At 38.2% G+C, this 20,021-nt stretch overlaps 1 protein-coding gene across 2 annotated transcripts in view; it reads right to left on the minus strand.

Annotated features, from left to right (window-relative positions):
• Nucleotides 1-20,021, minus strand: part of LOC106056275 (PDZ and LIM domain protein 3-like) — a 41,231-nt gene that overhangs the window by 12,296 nt on the left and 8,914 nt on the right. Inside the window, exons 2-5 of one of the 2 annotated variants that reach the window (XM_056019415.1) lie at nt 12,070-12,221; nt 11,407-11,548; nt 8,529-8,707; nt 3,121-3,236 (exon numbers count right to left, since the gene is read on the minus strand). In XM_056019415.1, the coding sequence (XP_055875390.1) occupies nt 3,121-3,236; nt 8,529-8,707; nt 11,407-11,548; nt 12,070-12,221 (589 nt within the window). Of the gene's footprint in view, nt 1-67; nt 283-3,120; nt 3,237-8,528; nt 8,708-11,406; nt 11,549-12,069; nt 12,222-20,021 lie in introns of both variants that reach the window. The other variant, XM_056019414.1, reaches the window with a different exon arrangement.

Consider the following 20,021-nt stretch of genomic DNA (forward strand, 5'->3'; position numbering starts at 1 on the left):
ACAAGGGAGGTAATAACTGAGCCGTATTTGAGGAAAGAGAACTCAAGCAAAAAAAAAGCATGCCTACTGTTATTATTTTCTTCCCCATCCTCTTCTGCTGACAATTTTTCCTGAAGTTTGTAGAACGACCTGGACTGAAGGTTGGGGTTAGTGTACCCTTTATACTCAGGCGTCTCCCCTTCCTGTTCTTCGTGCACCGCGCTCTGGGCCACGGACTTGGATGAGGGGGCTCCCTCGCCCTCGCCGTTTTTAACCTCCGCCGCTGGATCATTCAGATCAACACTACAAAGGAGGGGAGGGGATAGAGTACAACACAGGTCGAAGAGGGGTAAGTGAAAAAAAAAGAGAAAAAATTAATCATGCAATTAGAACTAGAATTAAGTATTTCCTATGGTTTAACAGAATGAAGACATAGCACTGCAGACACACACGGTTTTAACTGTAGACACACACAGCTTCTACTGTAGACGCACACAGTCTCTAATGCAGTGTTTCTCAACAACTTACTTACGAAATCTCCTAAGTACAATGTCTAACTACAAACTATGGGAAACTATATTTGTTTTTACAGTAGACGCCCGAAAAAGGCGTTTATACAACTCAAAAATGTAGGAAATAACTTGTTTCTAAAGCTTGGTTTAATAAAAGTGTGCAGGTGACGAGAAGAGCCGATGCTGAAGTTTGAAAGATATTCGAATACTGAAGTGCCCGAGACATTCGAATAGGCTACTAAAGTTTGAGAGACATTCGAATACTGAAGTTTGACAGACATTCGAATACTGAAGTGTGACAGACATTCGAATAGGCTACTAAAGTTTGAGAGACATTCGAATACTGAAGTGTGACAGACATTCGAAAACTAAAGTTTGAGAGACATTCGAATACTGAAGTGTGACAGACATTCGAAAACTAAAGTTTGTGAGACATTCGAATACTGAAGTGTGACAGACATTCGAAAACTAAAGTTTGTGAGACATTCGAATACTGAAGTGTGACAGACATTCGAATACTAAAGTTTGTGAGACATTCGAATACTAAAGTTTGACAGACATTCGAATACTAAAGTTTGAGAGACATTCGAATACTGAAGTTTGACAGACATTCGAATAGGCTGCTAAAGTTTGAGAGACATTCGAATACTGAAGTGTGACAGACATTCGAATAGGCTACTAAAGTTTGAGAGACATTCGAATACTGAAGTTTGACAGACATTCGAATACTAAAGTTTGAGAGACATTCGAATAGGCTACTAAAGTTTGTGAGACATTCGAATACTGAAGTGTGACAGACATTCGAATAGGCTACTAAAGTTTGAGAGACATTCGAATACTGAAGTGTGACAGACATTCGAATACTAAAGTTTGTGAGACATTCGAATACTGAAGTGTGACAGACATTCGAATACTAAAGTTTGTGAGACATTCGAATACCGAAGTGTGACAGACATTCGAATACTAAAGTTTGAGAGACATTCGAATACTGAAGTGTGACAGACATTCAAATACTAAAGTTTGTGAGACATTCGAATACTAAAGTTTGAGAGACATTCGAATACTGAAGTGTGACAGACATTCGAATACTAAAGTTTGAGAGACATTCGAATACTGAAGTGTGACAGACATCCGAATGCTAAGGCGTGTGAGACATTCGAGGTACATGTAAATAATTCGGATGTTCTGAAATGAGAAAAACAGGGAAAATCGTGCAGTTCTCTGGATCTATGTACGTTTGAAATATATTCTTCTTCAAGCGAACATTTGTGACTAGGAATCGCTGCAAACGCCTATAGCACGGACTTCTAAACGGTCCTACTAGTTATTTCATAATTTAATATTTAAAACGTAGGTAATATTGCTAATAATGCTTTGATCAAGTGGGACCTTTAACTGAATGACATAAACTGCATAGCTACCAAAGAAAATCCTGACTAGAGCCACGTTGTGTTAGCTGAACGCTTAAAGGCAGCACGACAACTTCAATCAAATGCCCCCCCCCCCCCACCCCAACAGGTCCACACATAAAAAAAGATTTAGCAGTTATATAGCATGAGCTAATCGCTATGCAAAAATAATTGAATAAAAAATATACGTATCACTAACTATAATGCAAATCGAACAAATTTTTCATCTCTTAAAAAAAAAAAAACATCAGTGCTATCCCCAGTTTTCCCGATCATCACGCCACGCCCCACCGGTTGAGAAACACTGTTCTACTGTATTAGTCACCACAGTATGTGCCACATGTGTATGCAGTTATTTGGCAGAAAACAAATAGATCTAGATCTAGGCATGGGCTACAAATACATGGCGGTGGGAGAAACTCCAACAGATGTGACTCCCTCACACATACAACCAGCAGATACAAGTCCACCTTTTTTTTTTTTAAAAAAAAAAAGGAAACCTCACAAATCAGCAATAACGAGTTACTATAAAAGTTTAATTTATCACACATTTAATGTCTTTAGCCTCTATTTTAAAAAAGGTAAATGTTATTTGATTTTTAAAAATCTAAACCTTATTGAATGACAAATAATTGTTGATTTTTTTTTTGCTCTAAAATTAACGACTGGTTCAGCAAAACTAAGCTTGAAGTTAAAGGCTTAAAATATTTTAAAGTAAATGAAAAAAAAAAGGCAGATGAATTTAGAATCTATCCATTTGTTTATTTTTGTTATAGATCATTATAGCCTTGTTAATTATCTGGAAAGAAAAAGAACATTAATTGATAATCACTGTCAAATATTCAAATATCCAGACTATATTGCGCCTGATACATGCGAGATGGCTTGACACAAATCGAGCGTTGGAGAGGAGAAAGGTCATCAAGTTACACCGTCCCCGCCGGAGCTAATCATGCAGAGCGAATCAAAAACGTCCAGATGGACATCGCTAACTAGACAGGCGTGACCAGGTGACATGCTGGACAATTTGGATCACCAGGTGAGACGCTAATCACGCTAATGGTGCTGTTAGAAACAGAGGGAAACTGAAAACAAAGTTATTAGTACGGCAGAACTGGCTGGCTTTATGAGAAAGTTATTAGTACGGCAGAACTGGCTGGCTTTATGACAAAAAAAAAAGGGTGGTAGAGGGTCACACTGCAAATTATACTCTAGAGCACCTTGTGGAGGACTGCCAAAGGTTGTACCATACGGGCTCTGTCCCATCTTGCTGTGGTCAAGGCTCTGGTAGGTGCTAGTCATCCTGGCCCCAACCTGCTGGTCAGATATGTCGAGGCTGGAATAGTCAGGTAAGAAACGCTGATGTCGAGTTAATAGACAGAAGAGTTCGACTGCCAACTGTGTTGCCAACTTTCCATCATTTTAAAGTACAAACTAAATCTCCGTGAGAAATTTAATTTATCGATATGGTAATTAAAAGAAATAATTTTAAAATGTTATACATATTGATGAATAGATTTTAAAATATAATATTCCATAATTCTTTATTTGCTAATTATAATATTTAAAACAAAAAGAAAACAAATATCCAACATTCTGCAAGCTTAAATGAACATGTTTCAAATTATGATTTGTGTCGAATTGGCTATTGCAGTATCAGTGAGTCCATTCAAATAGGATTTCAAGTTGGCAACACTGGCAGCAGACGACTGGACCACAGGCCTGAAACTTAGTGACGTCACACTTTTAGACACACATACACACACAGATAAATAACATAAAATAAACAGTAGAGATCTAAATGTAGATAAAATATTACATATGAAACAAAAAAAAAACAACAACACACATACACAAAGCCTTACCGAGAGGGCACAGGACAAGAGGTACACATCATCATGTCAAACATTAACAGACGATAAGATAATGGGGACATTGGTATGTTTAATGACAACTAGAGATAAACAAAAATTATGACCGGAACAGACCCACGGGCCCATTCATCAGCAGACAACATTTTTAACAGTTGTGACGTCAAAGTCATTCAGGCAAAACAGTAGACACCAACAGACACACTGACTGTTTGTGTTTCCTTCCTATCAATTGTTTATCTACAGGTGGCTACAAGTATATTATACAAGCCGAAACGTGATTAGTTTTATTTAACAAATAAAATATAGTGAACAAAAATGGCGGATTTCATCATCTAAACATGAAACTAAATACATAAACAGTAATGCTACATGCTTTGCAAACTTTACTTTTTGGTTTATATACTGGGCCTACAAACTAAGCAAGTTTTTCGTAATCATATCTTTTAGCCAAATTATAATTTTAAATGATGTTTTAGAACCATACAGCACCATGCTACCAAACACAACATCAATCTAGCACAACAGATACAATGTTACAATGGAATGTTATTATTTCTAAGGATGGGCTAACAATGATGATCGTATAATCCATGCTAATGAATGAGTTGCTTGAGCAAGTTAAAATGTTATAACAAAACAAGGTTAAACAACACATTGCAAAATAAATCCTAAAATATATGTGGTGTGTAGCTAGCTGAGACATTTAATCCAGATACTAGTAACTTAATGATAATGATTGTAGTTGGCAGTGAAAGGGATGAGCATGTCCCCATTATCATTATGGAATGACCCTTTGAGCATGTGTATACTTTTGGATAGCTGTAAGTTGGCCTTATTTATAGGTTTCTTTTTTTTTTTTTTGAAACTCAAACTGGTAGTGTTAAATGTCTCAAAATATACTATATACACAAATTTATTTTATTAGTCATTTGTAAATAAATAAATAAATACTATAATTTCAAATTCAATTCTACTGCTACAAAAAAAAAAAAATATAACAATAAAGGATGAATGCAAATATCGAAACACAATGGCAATATTTTTCGAAGCAACTAATATTGCAGTTGTGTCCCTTTAAGATCCTTTGTTTTTGTTCTGAAAAGGAAGGCAAATCATATACGCAGCGTTTAAAAATAGAATAGATTAAGAAATCGTTAGCTTAATGCGCTCATTTTAAAAATTAAATAAAAACATGTATTCTGTGATATGGAAAGTAGCATATCATTTGCCCCTGATCAGCAGCTTTCTAATTCTATTCAATGATTCTGATGGCACGATCTCTCAGTAAATTAAAACTTCTGGTCCTAAAAATACTCACGAATCATTTCTGCAGAGTAACAAATCCAAATTAATAATTAGACATCAATAGAGATAGTATAATTTTTTTCCCAAAAGTAGTAAGGGAATGGCAAAATGAAACTTGAATTATAGTGAAAATAAAAGAAATAGGTTATTATTAGTTATACATTTCAAATGTAGTGGTTCTGAAGAAATATAAACTGTGAGGGAATGGGTGAAGTCTAGTGCTACAGTTATACCAAATAACAAGAATGTCTATGTATTTTCAAAGGTTGAACTATTGTACCTAACATCCAGTTGTATGCCGGAGAATATATAACAAAGTAGCTAATTACGGGATATCAGTTTTTAATAATAAAAGTAGAAATCATGAGAAGATTAAACATAAACTATATAATATAATATATATCATGGGCGTAGCCAGGATTTTTTTTCGGGGGGGGGGTTTTGGGGGGGTGGATTTTTTTTCTTCCCCCCCCCCCCCCGCGAAAACAAAAATTATATGTATTTATGTGTGTGTGTACATAATTTTTATTACATTCTGACCCTTCATTCTCTCGGAAGACGTTTATTGTGACCTAGAATAGGTTCTTCCATGAGTTAGTGGAAAAATTGTAGATTCCCCGCCATCACTAGCAAAGGGGACTGGGGGAGCGCTGGAGCTCCCCCAGCGCGGGGCGTAGCCCCGCCGCCAAGCACTATTTCTGGTATTGAAAGCCAACAAAATGCATATTCTGAGGTATCTACACTGCATTTTCCTGCTATTAAAAAAAATTATTTCAAAAACCTAATGTCCTATTCTTACTGCGCCGTTCAGAGCATTTGACGTCAAGCTGTTTCCATAAAAATCTGTCACTGGTAATGTTTGAAGCCTCTTCCCACCTGCCATGAGGACCTCCATGAATGAGTGGCGTCAAGTTGTACTTGGATATCATTGCAACTCTTCTTATGCGTAATTTATTTTGTCGAAGAACATGTCCAGCAAACCTCATGCATCGCTCTCTCACAATCTTACTAATGGGTCGACTCCCAGTTCGGCATAGGATTTCCTTGATTTAGACCCGATCTCTATAACTGACTCCTAAAATCTGTCTTAGCCATCTTTGTTGAGCCACATTTTGTGTTTTTCAATTTCGGCAGATGACTATTCCCTGCAGTTTATTAATGGAGCCCTGCCACTGGTAAAAATGTGTAACCTCTCTTGAATACGCTCTTGGAATTAAGTGACTGTAGTTTGCTTTAGATTTTATATCGAAAATAGAAGTTGGGGGTTTTCCACCTCAAAATGCTCTGTAGGAGGATCTTAAACTCAAAACCATCTGGAGGGGTTTTAAACTTTAAAAAAAAAAGCCATCTGTGGAAGAGGGGTTTAAACACAAAACCCCCGATTGGATTGGCTACGCTCAAATAATTTGAGTGTGTAATTTGCTTTTTTTTTTATATTGAAGAGGTATTTTTAGCATCAATCCCCTCTGAATGGGGGTTTAAACTCAAACATGCTCATAGCATTTTGAGTCCGTAATTTGCTTTTTTTCTTACACTGAAGATGTATTTTTTATCCTCAAACCCCCCTGGCGGGGGGTTTAAACTCAAAACCCCTTTGGCAACGCTCATAGATTTTAGAGTGAGTAATTTGCTTTTATTTATATTCAAGAGGTACTTTTTAGCTTCAAACTCCACTGGAGGGGAGTTTAAACTCAAAACCCCTTTGACTACACTCATAACATTTTGAGTGTATAATTGGCTTTGTTTTTATTATTAAAGAGGTATTTTTTACCTTCAAACCCCGCTGAAGTGGGGTTTAAACTCAAATCTGAGTCAAAATCCATTTAGCTACGCTCATAACATTTTGAGTGCGTAATTAGCTTTTTTTTATATTGAAGAGGGGGTTTATCGTAAATTTTATAGGGGGGGGTTAAAATCAAAATCTTCCTTAACTGTGCTCTTGGAATTAGTGGATTTTTGTTTGCATTTTTTTTGTTTTGTTTTATAGAAGAGGGGGAGTTAACTGCAAAAACCCCAGGTAGAGGGTTTAAAACTCAAAACCCCTGGTAGGGGGGTTTTAAACTCAAAACCTCTGGTAGGGGTTTTTAAACTCGAGCCCCTCTGGTAGGGGTTTTAAACTCGAACCCCCTGGTAGGGGTTTTTAAACTTGAACCCCCCTGGTAGGGGGTTTTAAACTCAAAACCCCTGTTAGGGGGTTTTAAACTCAAAACCCCTTTGTTTGTGCTGGGGCAAGTGATGGTTTAGTATTAAAAACTCACCTAAAATAAACAAAATCAAAGCAAAAAATCAGTGGGGGGGGGGGGGTTGAACCCCCAAACCCCCCCCCCCTGGCTACGCCCATGATATATATTCTAATCTAAACTAACACTAAATTCACCTGAGTAGACCTAACAGGACGCTTGATACCTAAACATTGAACAGACTGAACGATTTTGGTTGGCTTTTTATGGAGCCTGAAATAAACTTGTCTCCCCTATATATGGTTGTTCAAATCGATAGTTCTCTAATTGTGTGGTAACGTAAACCTATTATCTCCCCCTAAATTAATTTGCTCTTCTGTGTAGAAACTGGAAGCTGCTAGAATGCACACGACTTCTCGTACTCGTACCCCCAGTGACATCTAGTATCTAAACCAGATTTCTGTAATGAAAACAATAGTTCTTATGTGGCCCATAGCTATGCTCTGCAGAGTATCTAAACCAGATTTCTGTAATGAAAACAATAGTTCTTATTTGGCCCATAGCTATGCTCTGGGCTTCACACTGGACAAAATAAGAATGAAACTAATAAGATTTTTCTAATCGTGAAAGACTTTTTTGAAACATTGCAAAAAGGAAACTCGCTGACAAAAAGTGCACATATAGGAACATAGTACAAAAATTAAGGGTTGACCACATTAGGAGAACAAGGTTAATAATTATTGTTAGATTGAGAGAAATAAAAGAGATTTGTTTTTAGACACTTAAAATACGAAATAGTGACAACATTTTTGTGCGTGGCTTTTAAAAAGAAAAACAAGGAAACAAAATGAAAACATTGAATAAAAAAAAGGAAGTGACAAAAAATCGTATTAAATAGGTAGCTGAGATTTAAATAGAAAATAAAGTGGGCACATTGTGTAGGAAGGAACACCAGAACATATTTTCAGAACGTCTAGAGTATAGTCTAGACCGCCACTAGCTAGATAAAAGTTCAAGATCACCAAAGTCTAGAGATGCTAAAAAGTATTTCTGGCGGATATTGAGAACATTTTGGTACACTATTAATACAAAATTTGTACAAACAGATTTATATTTTATGAATATTAAACAATTATTGTCCCCTAGTGGCAAAGAATGGAGTAAGATTTAAAAAATGAAACTATGTTCCGATGTAACTTCACGAACACGAAACAAAAAATAGAAATAGAAATATTTAAAAAAAAAATGGAGAGAAAGTCAGGCACCTACTTCTGCATCTGAGCCTGGATGCCTTCAGTCTGTTTACTATAGGTGTCTGCAATGTTATTGGCAGAGTACAGTCCCATTGGTGAGTTGTACTGGGCGTGCACTACATTGGGGACGGCGGCCTTGGCCTGGCCGAAGGGCTGGGCCGATCTGTTGTGGGTGCTGCCGATCTTGCAAGGCTCCTTGGGAATTAAAGAAAGGACACATTTGTTTGCAGGTTTTAATCATCTCAATAAAGTGGGTGGGGAATTTAGTGCCAAGTTGTATGCGCAATACAAATCTTTATGGTCAACATACTATTAGCAGGGGAAGGGGGAGCTGAATGTCTTCCACCTCCAATGGCTTAAAGCGGATCTTTAAAATAAGGAGGCAAGATAAAATAACCAGTGAGGAAGTGCTGCGCAGAGTAGCGTGCCAGAATATCCGCTTTTGCTGGCTTGGACATGTTCACAGATTGCCACAAGGTCGACTCCCGCTAGACATTCTATATGGTGATCTAATACAAGACAGGAGAGCCGCTGGTCGCCCACTTTTTTAAGATACACTGATGTATGCAATCGCGACATGAAGCTCTTCAAAATCGACACTAACAGTTGGTAAGAAGAGGCACTGGATAGATCCACATGGACAGCAAGCATAAAGAAAGGACCCTGGATTGCAGATTGCCTACATTGGAAGAAGAAAGAAGGGCGAAAGTGCAACTGCGTCCTGGTGATTACAAATGCCCAGCCTGTGACCGCACTGTGTATCAAGGATTGGTCTCTTTAGTCACATGAGAAGTTGCAAAGGGAAAAGTCTCTCGAGATGTTAAATGCCACATACAAATCTTCAAGTGTGAGAGATTTCAGGGATTCTCCAGAAGTTGAGATTGTTCTGAAAATCTAAGTTTATATGTGTATCGGTACTTCAAAGTTGCAACCCTTTATTTTCATTCCTTCTGATGTAAGTGCTAAAAGTCACATAGGTATCCCTAGCTTCAAAAATTATACCCTAAATTGGACTCTTTACTTTATTTACATAATGAACCTTGAAACAGTTGAAACATACCCTAACCCCTAAATTGAATCAACTTAAGCCTAGCTTTAGCCCAATTCCTAGCACTGACATAAAAAAAAAAGAAGCATATCATAAACCATCCCATCGTTCATGAACATCCGGTTATCTATGTCAGAGTATTCTTCAGACAGTCTCAATGTAGATCTACATCTGTTTTCTTTTCAGAAAGAAGCAGGTGATTAACAAACTTTATGATGTAAGTGCCTGCCTACCCACCCCCACCATTCGGCTCCCTTTAGAACCTGCTCCATGTCTTTTGGTTAACCTGAAGCAGACGATGAAATTAAATGTTGACGTCACAACGAAAATAATCTCTAACAATTTTGGTTGAGAGGCTATGTATATAGTTTGTTAGAATGATGTAATATGAGACACTCTAACATTGGGTATGACATCGTTAATAAAACAAAGGACAAAGCTTTGTATGTAAAGTACATTAATAGTGGACAATTATGTAGAAGCAGTTTCATCCCTTATATACTTACTGCAAGGTTTAGTTTAAGTGGTCGAGCTTTACAACACCAGTAATCTATGACATGGATACAGCCAACCATATGTCAACATTTTGATAACCTATACAGTGGCGTAGTAAGTTACCCAAGGGCCCGGGTTCAAAACTTTTTTGGGGGGTCTTTCCCCCCCCCCCCAACCACACACCATAAAACTAATTTAGTGCGTGACAAAGTCCGTAAATTGACCAAAAGACATTCCAATGCGAGTAGTTTTAATTAAATCGGCTTTTACAAAAGTGCAAACTGTCATCCCTAAGGGATCACGTTGGACCCAATTAGGCACGACCCATTGGCCCAAAACGCAATGAAACCCCCAAATGTTGTTACGTCAAAGGGCCCCTAATGGTCGTAGGCCTGGGTTCATTAAGCCCCTTCGCGCCATGGACGCTGCACAGAAGAGGTTGAGAGCCAATGTGCCATGCGCCAGGAGGCCCATTGACTCTGACTTCAGCCTGCCCATTGACACTGACTTCAGCCTGCCCATTGACTCTGACTTCAGCCTGCCCATTGACTCTGACTTCAGCCTGCCCATTGACACCGACTTCAGCCTGCCCATTGACACTGACTTCAGCCTGCCCATTGACTCCGACTTCAGCCTGCTTTTCTTTCTGGGTGTGCTCCCATAACATTTGATCAGCCAAGATCATCTGCAAAGCAGTAGTTGTCTAATTTCGGAGTTGTCTCTCCTAGATGAACGGCTATCCCGAGCTAACGAGCTACAATACCCAGGTGTAGCGCCCTGTACTCGCTTTTTGCATTCATTTCCTGATTGATTTATTTTTTTAGATATTTTAAGTGAATATACAAACTACAGGAATACCCCTCGTCACCCTACATGACTGCAAACCAGTTGTCTGTGGCTGTTTATTTGGAATTCACAGCTATTATATCGAAGGGTTTCCCCCCTATCAATCACCTAGGGACGCGCTTGTAGAATATGGTAGCCTTCCTATTGTTTGAGCTAATACATCATCCCAGTGGCACTACAGCCCAAATGGAGTACCCTGGCCTGCTTTAGCACATCTCTCCGTTCTAATCTATCCTGGGCTTTACGTCTCCAAGCCCGGACGTTTAGCTGCTGTAGATCTGCCTCTGCGCCAACAAGCCATCGAGATCATGGTCTGCCTTGGAGTTAATACAGCAAACATGAAACTAACGTTCCCCATTGAGACTTCAGGTCAGTAAACAGAATGTTCACTATGTATGTAGACGTGACAGTAAAAACAATAAATAGACAAAACATTAAAACACACAACAGTCAATCAACGACATAACAGCAGATGTAACTTCTATCACGCCAGCTCATGACTCACATCTGGAGGTTTATTGATGGCCAGGGACGTCCTCTGAACTGGTGTGATCTCCTCGCCAGTGGCGGACTGGATGGTTTTCAGCTCAGTAGGGCGCAGTTCGTTCAGAGGAGTGACCTGTGGCTTCCAGATCTTGACCGCGCCCCTGTAAAAAAAACACATACACAAAATAGAATTGAGAGGGGAAAAGAGAGAAAGGTGGAGAGAATGATGGATAGGTTGTAGGGAGTTAGAGGAAGAGAAGGCTGGAATAATAATAATAATCTTTATTATCCGTAAGGAAATTTGTCTTACAAGAGAGAGGTAGGGGAGAGAAGAGGTTGGAGGAGGAAAGAAGAGGGAGACAGTGAAGAATGGAGAGAGATAGAGAGAGAGAAAGATGGAGAGAGAAGAGTGGAGAGAGAGAGAGAGAGTTGATTGGTTGTAGGGAGAGAGTAGAGGGAGTGATGCTTGGAAAATAGCGTTATGAATGTGTCAGGAATGATAGAGGTAGAGAAAGGGTCATAAGCTGATTGAGCAGATAGTGATAAATGAAATAATCCTCTCTACTAGCATTCAAATCTATATCTGGATACTGAAATGAGATCTACCTACATATCTTATTTTGGATAGGCCTACTGAACTATTATCCACCAACATATCTGGATAATGAAATGAGATATTTACCTCTCAACCAACATATAGATTTGATCTCCAGACCTCATGATCTCAGCTTTGGCTTCATCATGGGTCATGGCGTCCGAGGTACTGTTGTTGATCGCCAAAATGGCGTCGCCTGGCTTTAGACCGCATTGTTCCGACACACTTCCAGGGTTCACCTGAAAACAGACAAAGACAAAGTGTAAATAACAAGACAGTTACACTCCGTAACAACCCTCTGTGGTTAATTCAGTAAAAAAGATTGTTACGATTCGGATCATCAACCCAAGTAACGTGAAAAAAAAAACACCTACAAAAACTCACTTTTTAATTGGTATCTTTCAATTACAGGCTATCAGTCAAAAGAAGATTATTAAGTCATTCTCAGCCTATGTCTTGAAGTGTTAAAATATGTGTTTAATGCTTGTGTTTAATGCTTGTATAAAAACAGAAACCAGAAACCAAGTATATGCCCAAAGATTGAGGATGAGTACACTGTTTCACATGACTACGCAGATCCAGCTGTGACCTGCATATTTTTGCTACTTCCGTTGTCTGCAGATTTGCGTTCTCTCTTCAGCAAGAGCTTTTCTTCTTTTGGGTCTCAACGTGTTTCCGGCAACATTCGTGAGAGTCTCTTTTAGAAGCCATTTGCTGTCAGCTGCTTTCCTCTATGTGGGCGAACTGACGCATGAGTTGATCTTTATAGCGCCGTTCTACTTTAAGCTCGACCAAAAAAAGATCTACTTCGGCATCCAGTAATTCCCCATAGGGGATTAGTGTTCCACCTAGCGCATCTCTTGAACAAATGTAGTTCTTAAGAAACAGCCAAATTTAATGTATAGTATTCACAACCACAGCACAATATTTCAACGGACCTCATTCACCAATCGTAAACAAACAACATTTAGCCACGTGATAATAATGATAAAACAATATCACGTGACAGCCTTTATGGATTGCGTAATTTGTATAGAAGATATAGAGAACCACGTGGCAAAATGTTGTTTGTTTACGATTGGTGAATGAGGTTCATTGATTTTTTGTTTGATTTCCGATTTCATGTAGTACAAACATCGACAAAATTATATAAGTGTCTTGATTGTTTGTAAAATGTTTTACATTTTTCGGATATTTATTAAGAGTAGTTCAGAATTGAAGATAATTCACTTCTTAGTCCAAACCTCCCGCAGGACGACGGTGGATGGGAGCGGGCAGGGTATGAACCCCGTACAAGTCCGAACGACAGTCCAGCGCGCATACGACACGACCAAGTCCCCCTAAGGACGACAACTTGGCATGGGTCTAGTCTAAATGGCTTATTCCCATTTAGTGGGATTAAACTGCGCAGACATGAACACACAATTAAATGAACTGGGCTTTGCGTGACCAAACAATTTGGATTTATCTCTATTTTGTTCCATGACTATGTTATAATTAGGTAGTCACCAAAGAAATATCGACTTCTCAATTTTAACAACAGTAAAGTCAAAATAATAATCATTTTAAGAACTGTACTCATTTGTTTCAAAGCTGGAAAGCTAGCAAAGAAATGCATGTATTTTGACCATTTCTTTTTTCTTTTTCTTTTAAGACGTTTTAAGAGTCAGTTATAGAGATTAGATTGGGTCTCAAACAAAGAACTCCTATGCGGTACTAGGAGTAGACAACTTAGTGGGGTTGTGACAGAGTCGCTCGAGGTTTGCGGGACATGTTCTCCGACAAAATGAATTAAGCATACCAAGGGTTGCGATGATATGGAGGCCAATACAAGAAAAGCGAAAGCAGAGACGTCCTTGTATAACTTGACGCCACACTTATCTTATATAATACAGACGTTACTTCAATAAAAGAAGATGATAACGTCCTACGCGTCAAGCATCTAGTCATGCATGTAAACCAATGACAAATTCTGCCAAGGAAGACCTCAGAGCAGTGAACCCCAGGTGGGAAGAGGCTTCACAGATCTTTGTGGAGACTGCTCGACGAACGGCGCGGGAGGATCTAAGCCTATGTAAGTCTAAGTCCTATTTTGTTGTGCAACGAACTAGAACCAATTGTACATTAGGTCTACTCCATAGAATTGTAAAAGTACACTACGATCATGGGCGTCTCTGAGGTGTGACTCGTCAGTAGGGAAAAATAAAAAAGGTAGCAGGGTTACACCTGTCAAAGTAAGACGTGGACATTAAATTATTTATTTTTTTTGTTATTCACCGCTAGAGAAACGGGCCCAAGAATTTTGGTAACCATGAGGAGGTGCACATTTTTCGGGTGTCCAAGGCCGCCCCTGCACTGACCTAAATGTTATATTGTAACAGAAATCACGACTAATAGACTTTGTTTCGTAATTTGATACATCTGAAGTAGATGTTTTCAAGGAGCAGTCTGTGCAACCTATTTCAATAATTGTCCATGGAACTACAGTAGGATGGAATGGTCTCGATTTGGAGGTGGAGAGAAATAGATTGAAGAAAGAAAGTCAGAGGAGAGGAGAGGGATTGGGGAAAAGAGATGAGGGTAACAATGGGTTGCAAACGTTTCGGTAGCCTATTAGCCATAAACTCTAGCTTCATTAAAACTACAGTAGGAAATGTTTTTTAGTATTAGCCATAAAGTCTAGCTTCATTAAAACTACAGTAGGAAATTTTTTTAGTATTAGCCATAAACTCTAGCTTCATTAAAACTACAGTAGGAAATGTTTTTTAGTATTAGCCATAAACTCTAGCTTCATTAAAACTACAGTAGGAAATGTTTTTAGTATTAGCCTTCTGGCTTCTTAAATGATTAAAAAACTACTGTGGGCAATGCTTCGGTTTTAGCCACCATGTGGCTTCATTACACGGCAGTAGGCAATGTGTGTGTATGTGTGTGTTATGTGTGTGTGTGTCGCAGCCTATACGGACACGAGACGTAATAATGCACTAAAACAACTTAACACACAACGTGAGCGGCGTAAGATACACACACACATACTGACAAAAAAAGTAAAGTTAGAGGCGTGGTGCGTGTTAAGGCGTGTCCTGTTTGATAGTGACAAGAGAGACTTAGAATGAAGAGTTGACACAGGAAGCAAGACAAAAATTGGCTAACAAAAAGTATGAGTTATAATATAACGTTAAGTTATGACATTATCGTCTTCCAATGTCTAAATGGTTTATTTCAAACAGCAGCAGAGGAAGTGTACACGAACAATTCAACAGTTGTTGTTAGAGAAATACGTTTTATAGTACAGATGATAATGCAAATATTCTTTGTAGTTTGGTTTATTTCATTAGACAACGTACAGGTGTCTATACAGAAAAAAAAGTAGAACTGCTAATTTTTTTAAGGGAGTGGGTTCAACGCTAATCTTGAAGAGGTCAACTTAAAAACAATAATTAAAAGGTCACAACTGAGGCAGCATAGTTTTCCTTTTTTTTTTTTTTTTTTTCGAGTGTCTGGCATGTGGTGGCAATGTTAAGTAGGATGGTCGTTGTGTTGGCTGCATAACGCCTTATTGAACAATTGCTTTCAAAAATGTCTGGGCTACTTCTGTCTTTCAAAAAAAAAAAAGGAAATTGTATTACTTAAGGGTTACGAAGGGATTACTTTTGAATGCAATTTTCCATCAAGTGTATAACACTAGTTAGATGTAAGATAAACATCCAATAAAATAACAGGGTCTACAAGTATACTGCTATCACTAACTCGGAACAGGGCTGCTAAAATAAATAGCCTTTCTTTATTTTCTCCCATCTATAATATTACATTCTTCCAAGTCTTGTGAAGTCACGTGTGCACAAACGAATTTTATATACACATCTGCATGAGTTCTATCGCTTTGCGTGACCAACGTTAGCTGGTCAGACTTGATAGCAATATGTTGAGAAACGTTTTCGCTGTGTCCCATGTAGAGTGTGGACTATGGTAAAGCGGAGACAACCAAAAATTCCAAATGACAGATAAAATACTGAAATGGGGTCATCAAGAGTATTTAATTCAGCAATGAAATAAATCCGTCTACGTCATCGCTATACATAACTAAATCCAAAACTTCTCAAAGGAAAAACTCGACTGCCTCCTACACCTAAAGATGCTATCTATGGAATGCTTATATACCTCGTCTTTGTGTAAACTAAGACGTTATGTCTGTATCTACGCTATAAAACCTGAACCCAAAACAAACAAATCCTAACTTATAGGCGCCAAACTCCTTTTTATAACCTAACATAACTTAGCAGATATCATAGTATTAAAATATAACTCATATATTTTGTAATTTCCTAGACATAAATTTAGAAAGAGATTTCCATTTAGATCTGAATCAGATCTTTCCCACAATAATGGCTCCTTGTTTGTAATTCTAAATTTAATCGCCCCAAGAACAGATAACTCTTCATCATTTGTTATTTTATCTCGCAGCATGGCATCCCTTCTCAGTTCGTCTATCTCTATTTCTGGAGAGCCGAGAATAAGTTATGTAAACTATGCTATATATACGTCCCAGTGCTGGTTCACAGCAGCGTTTCTAAACCTTTTGAGCTTCCTATGACGAGAGGGACTTTTCATTGCCAGGTGTTTCTTGCCTTCCTCGCCAATATAATAAAACGTAGATCTAGTATTTCTTTACGAAAGTGTTTCGCAATTTCAATTAAAAAAGACCTTATCACTGGCTTAGGAGATGTAATTTGCGGTCTAAGTGAATTCTTGAGAGAACCATAGACTATATATATATAGTCTATGAGAGAAACATAAAGGAAACTTCGGGTAGAAGTGGAAGAAGAAGATTTAAAAGAACAAAAATTCTAGACCCAATAATTTCACATTTTATGATGATAAAACATACATTATTGTAGTTTACATTTTCTAGATTATTTCTAGATGGAATATGTTACTGCGGGGCAAAAAAAAAAATTTAAAAAAAAAAGACTGTCTACTTGAATGAAGGGCCTGGGTTCAAATCCCGATTAGGAATTTTTAATTTGATCTTTAAACTTGGTTAGCTTCAGACAACATGGAATTACCCCCCATCCCAAACCAAACGCACCAGATCGCACTGTGCATGCTTTAGGAACATGAGGATGAAGCATAATAATAGCTTATTAAAGTAACGTATGTAAATTATACGATAAGATAAGATTAAGTTGTGCTACAAAATGAAAAGCTTAGAAATTGTATTCTGCAGATCTAACAAGGGCAAGCGAAATTATTACATGCTTTTAAAATACATAGCTTATCGGTACTTCGTATTCTGTACAGGGCTACAATTGATACCATAGCATTCATGTTTCGAATGGGTTCGAACCCGGGCCCAAGACTGGCCCATAGCCAATGGCGTAATAACATACATGACGAAAAAGGAAGACACATTCGACCAGACATCTCTAAAAACATGGACATTTCTCCAGACAGAGAAAGTGAGTGTGTTGACATTTTCCCAGGCGTAGAGAATGAGTGTAGTAACGGTCCATTAAACACACAAGACACTCTTCAGTACTCTCTGCGACCTAGAGCTACTCTCCAGAAACCTTCAAGATATGGGGTCTGCACATATTAACTATGCTGTAAATAGTTTTGTTAATTTGATTGTATTTTTAAATATTTTTTTCTTATTTTTTTTAAGGAGGAGAGGAGATGTTGATGGAATGTTACGCCCCTTTCAGTAATCCACATAATAGTGTATATTACCCCCCATATTAGGTATATAGGTATATTGTATATAGTAGGAAGAGTTATGCCCATTCATAAGGGACACTCTTCTGTGAGTCAAGATGGCTGATTAAAGAAGCTAATTATTTGTTTATATTATGAAAGTGTCGTTTCATTTCAAGTATCTATCATAACATAAAACGTTAGGCCATCCCCATGTCGATTCACAGTAAATCAAGACTTTGATGACAATTACTGTGCTAGAGCGGTCAAGCGTGCTGGACTGTCATGGAGATAGACTCCACGTCGTCTCAACCATGAAGGACTGGCTCGTCTATGGGCGTGGACAAACAGGGAACATGTATATGTCAGAACATTGCTAAGAAGGTCTGTGCTACAGTGACGTCACTAGGGCGGAGCTGGGTGGGGGGTGCGGTCTGCACCGGGTGACACCAACCGTAGTGACGCCACTGCTGTGCTCTGCATGCTTTGTGGTGTGAATTATATGATGCCCCCTATTTTAATAAAGCTTATTTCAACTCATTCTGTCTGTCTGGTATAAATCTTGTACACGTTAGTTCTCTCACTTCCCAGATCAGATCTAGTTGAAACTTTGCACAACTATTCATGTCTGTGACAACAAATAAATTAATTAGTTAATTAATTAGTGGTAATTAATTAATTTTGTTTTATTCGAAAAAGAAGAGCTAAATCTTGCATTATTGAGATATATGGCAGAAATTGTGTGGTTCATTCCATTAAATAAGCTTTGATTTTTTTAAAGTTGTTTTTTTTTTAACTTTGCTTGTTTTATTTAAGCCTTGTGCTTACGATTATGGCAAAATATATTTTAACTTACAAGTTTCCAAGGTCCAGCCTTCTACATACTCAGGCATATTTAATTTAATGTACACATGCACTGGTGACGTCAACAAAGATATAAACAAGTGTAGATCCCCACCCACTATTTTGTCTTTGAAATAAATTTAGAATAAATAAAAAAAAGTAGGTCAACTTTATTGTAAATGAAGAGGGTACTTGACATCAAGACAGTCTTTACGTGAATACGATTACTGGGGCTTATAACAGAGACTTGTAACAGAAGCTTGTATTACTTGAACAATGGTTACACTAACTACATGTGCATCTAGCAATGATATATACAGACATAGGACAGATTGAAAGATGAATAGAGATTGAATCTTAATCAGAGATGTAGATTTCGCCTGATTTTCAATTTCAGGATATTTAGTACCGCCCCCCCCCCCTGAGTCCACCCAACTCTAAAGGGCATTAAAAGGGGAACGTGAAGGTCGTTGTGCTGGCCACATGAAACCCTCGTTAAACAGATGACCTTGACATCGCCTGCCCAATATATCGCAAGGTTTGAAAGGGTTACTTCACTTGTTCTTAGTATTTGTATCTCTAACTTGTAGCATTCAACTGATAGTAATGATAACAAGTAGGTATGTGGTAGCTGTAACTTTGATTGTGTGCAGGGCTATTCAGTAGATAGAGAGTTATAGGCTTAGTTACACAATACGTCCAATAGGCTATATATAGGCCTACGTTCAGTCTAAGCGGTACTTCATGTAGGCTGGTTACATCTACCAACCCGTCGGACGAGAAAGTGTAGGCCTAACAATAGAAAAGAAAGCATGAATGTGTGAGAAAAAAAAAAGAATGGAAAACCCGATAATAATTACGGGCTGTGTCTTTTAAGGCTTTCTCTGTCTCTGCCACTCCTCCCCCCACCTCCGCAAGTAGCACAAAAACATACACACGTATAATATTTACTGCTTTACAAACACACTTTTACACAGAGAACTGGGTCAAGCAATGCAGTTAGCTGAGTGAGCACTTGGCTAACTAGTACACAGGTGAGAGAGAGAGAGAGAGCACACCGGGGGAAAGCAGCTACTGATAACATGTGCCCTGACTTAAGGCTTCGGGGAAAGGGGAATGTAAGTGAAGGAGGGGGGGGGGGCGACGAATACATACAATGTGTGCTCTTTGAATTGCACACGTTACGAATGAATCTATTTAGACGAAGACTCGAGTATTTATGTACGTCTTGCGGGCTACGTAGAGAAATGTCAACTTCTACTAGGCAATGAGATGAGGTTCAAATTGCATAGTAAAAGCTCCGCCAGAAACTTATGATGATTAATAATCTTTTAATACCAAATAGGAACACACAAAAATTGTAGTATAACTCGAGCTAGTGGTGTAGTTTAAAATGAAAGCTTTCTTGATTTCTACATTGATGTAGATGATATAAATTTTACATGAAAAAAAAAAAAAAAAACAATGGCGACCGGCATTTCTGCTTTCTACCGTCTGCTCTC

The sequence above is a fragment of the Biomphalaria glabrata genome, chromosome 2 (genome assembly GCF_947242115.1).
Source record: "Biomphalaria glabrata chromosome 2, xgBioGlab47.1, whole genome shotgun sequence".
In the NCBI taxonomy this organism is placed as follows: Eukaryota; Metazoa; Mollusca; class Gastropoda; family Planorbidae; genus Biomphalaria; species Biomphalaria glabrata.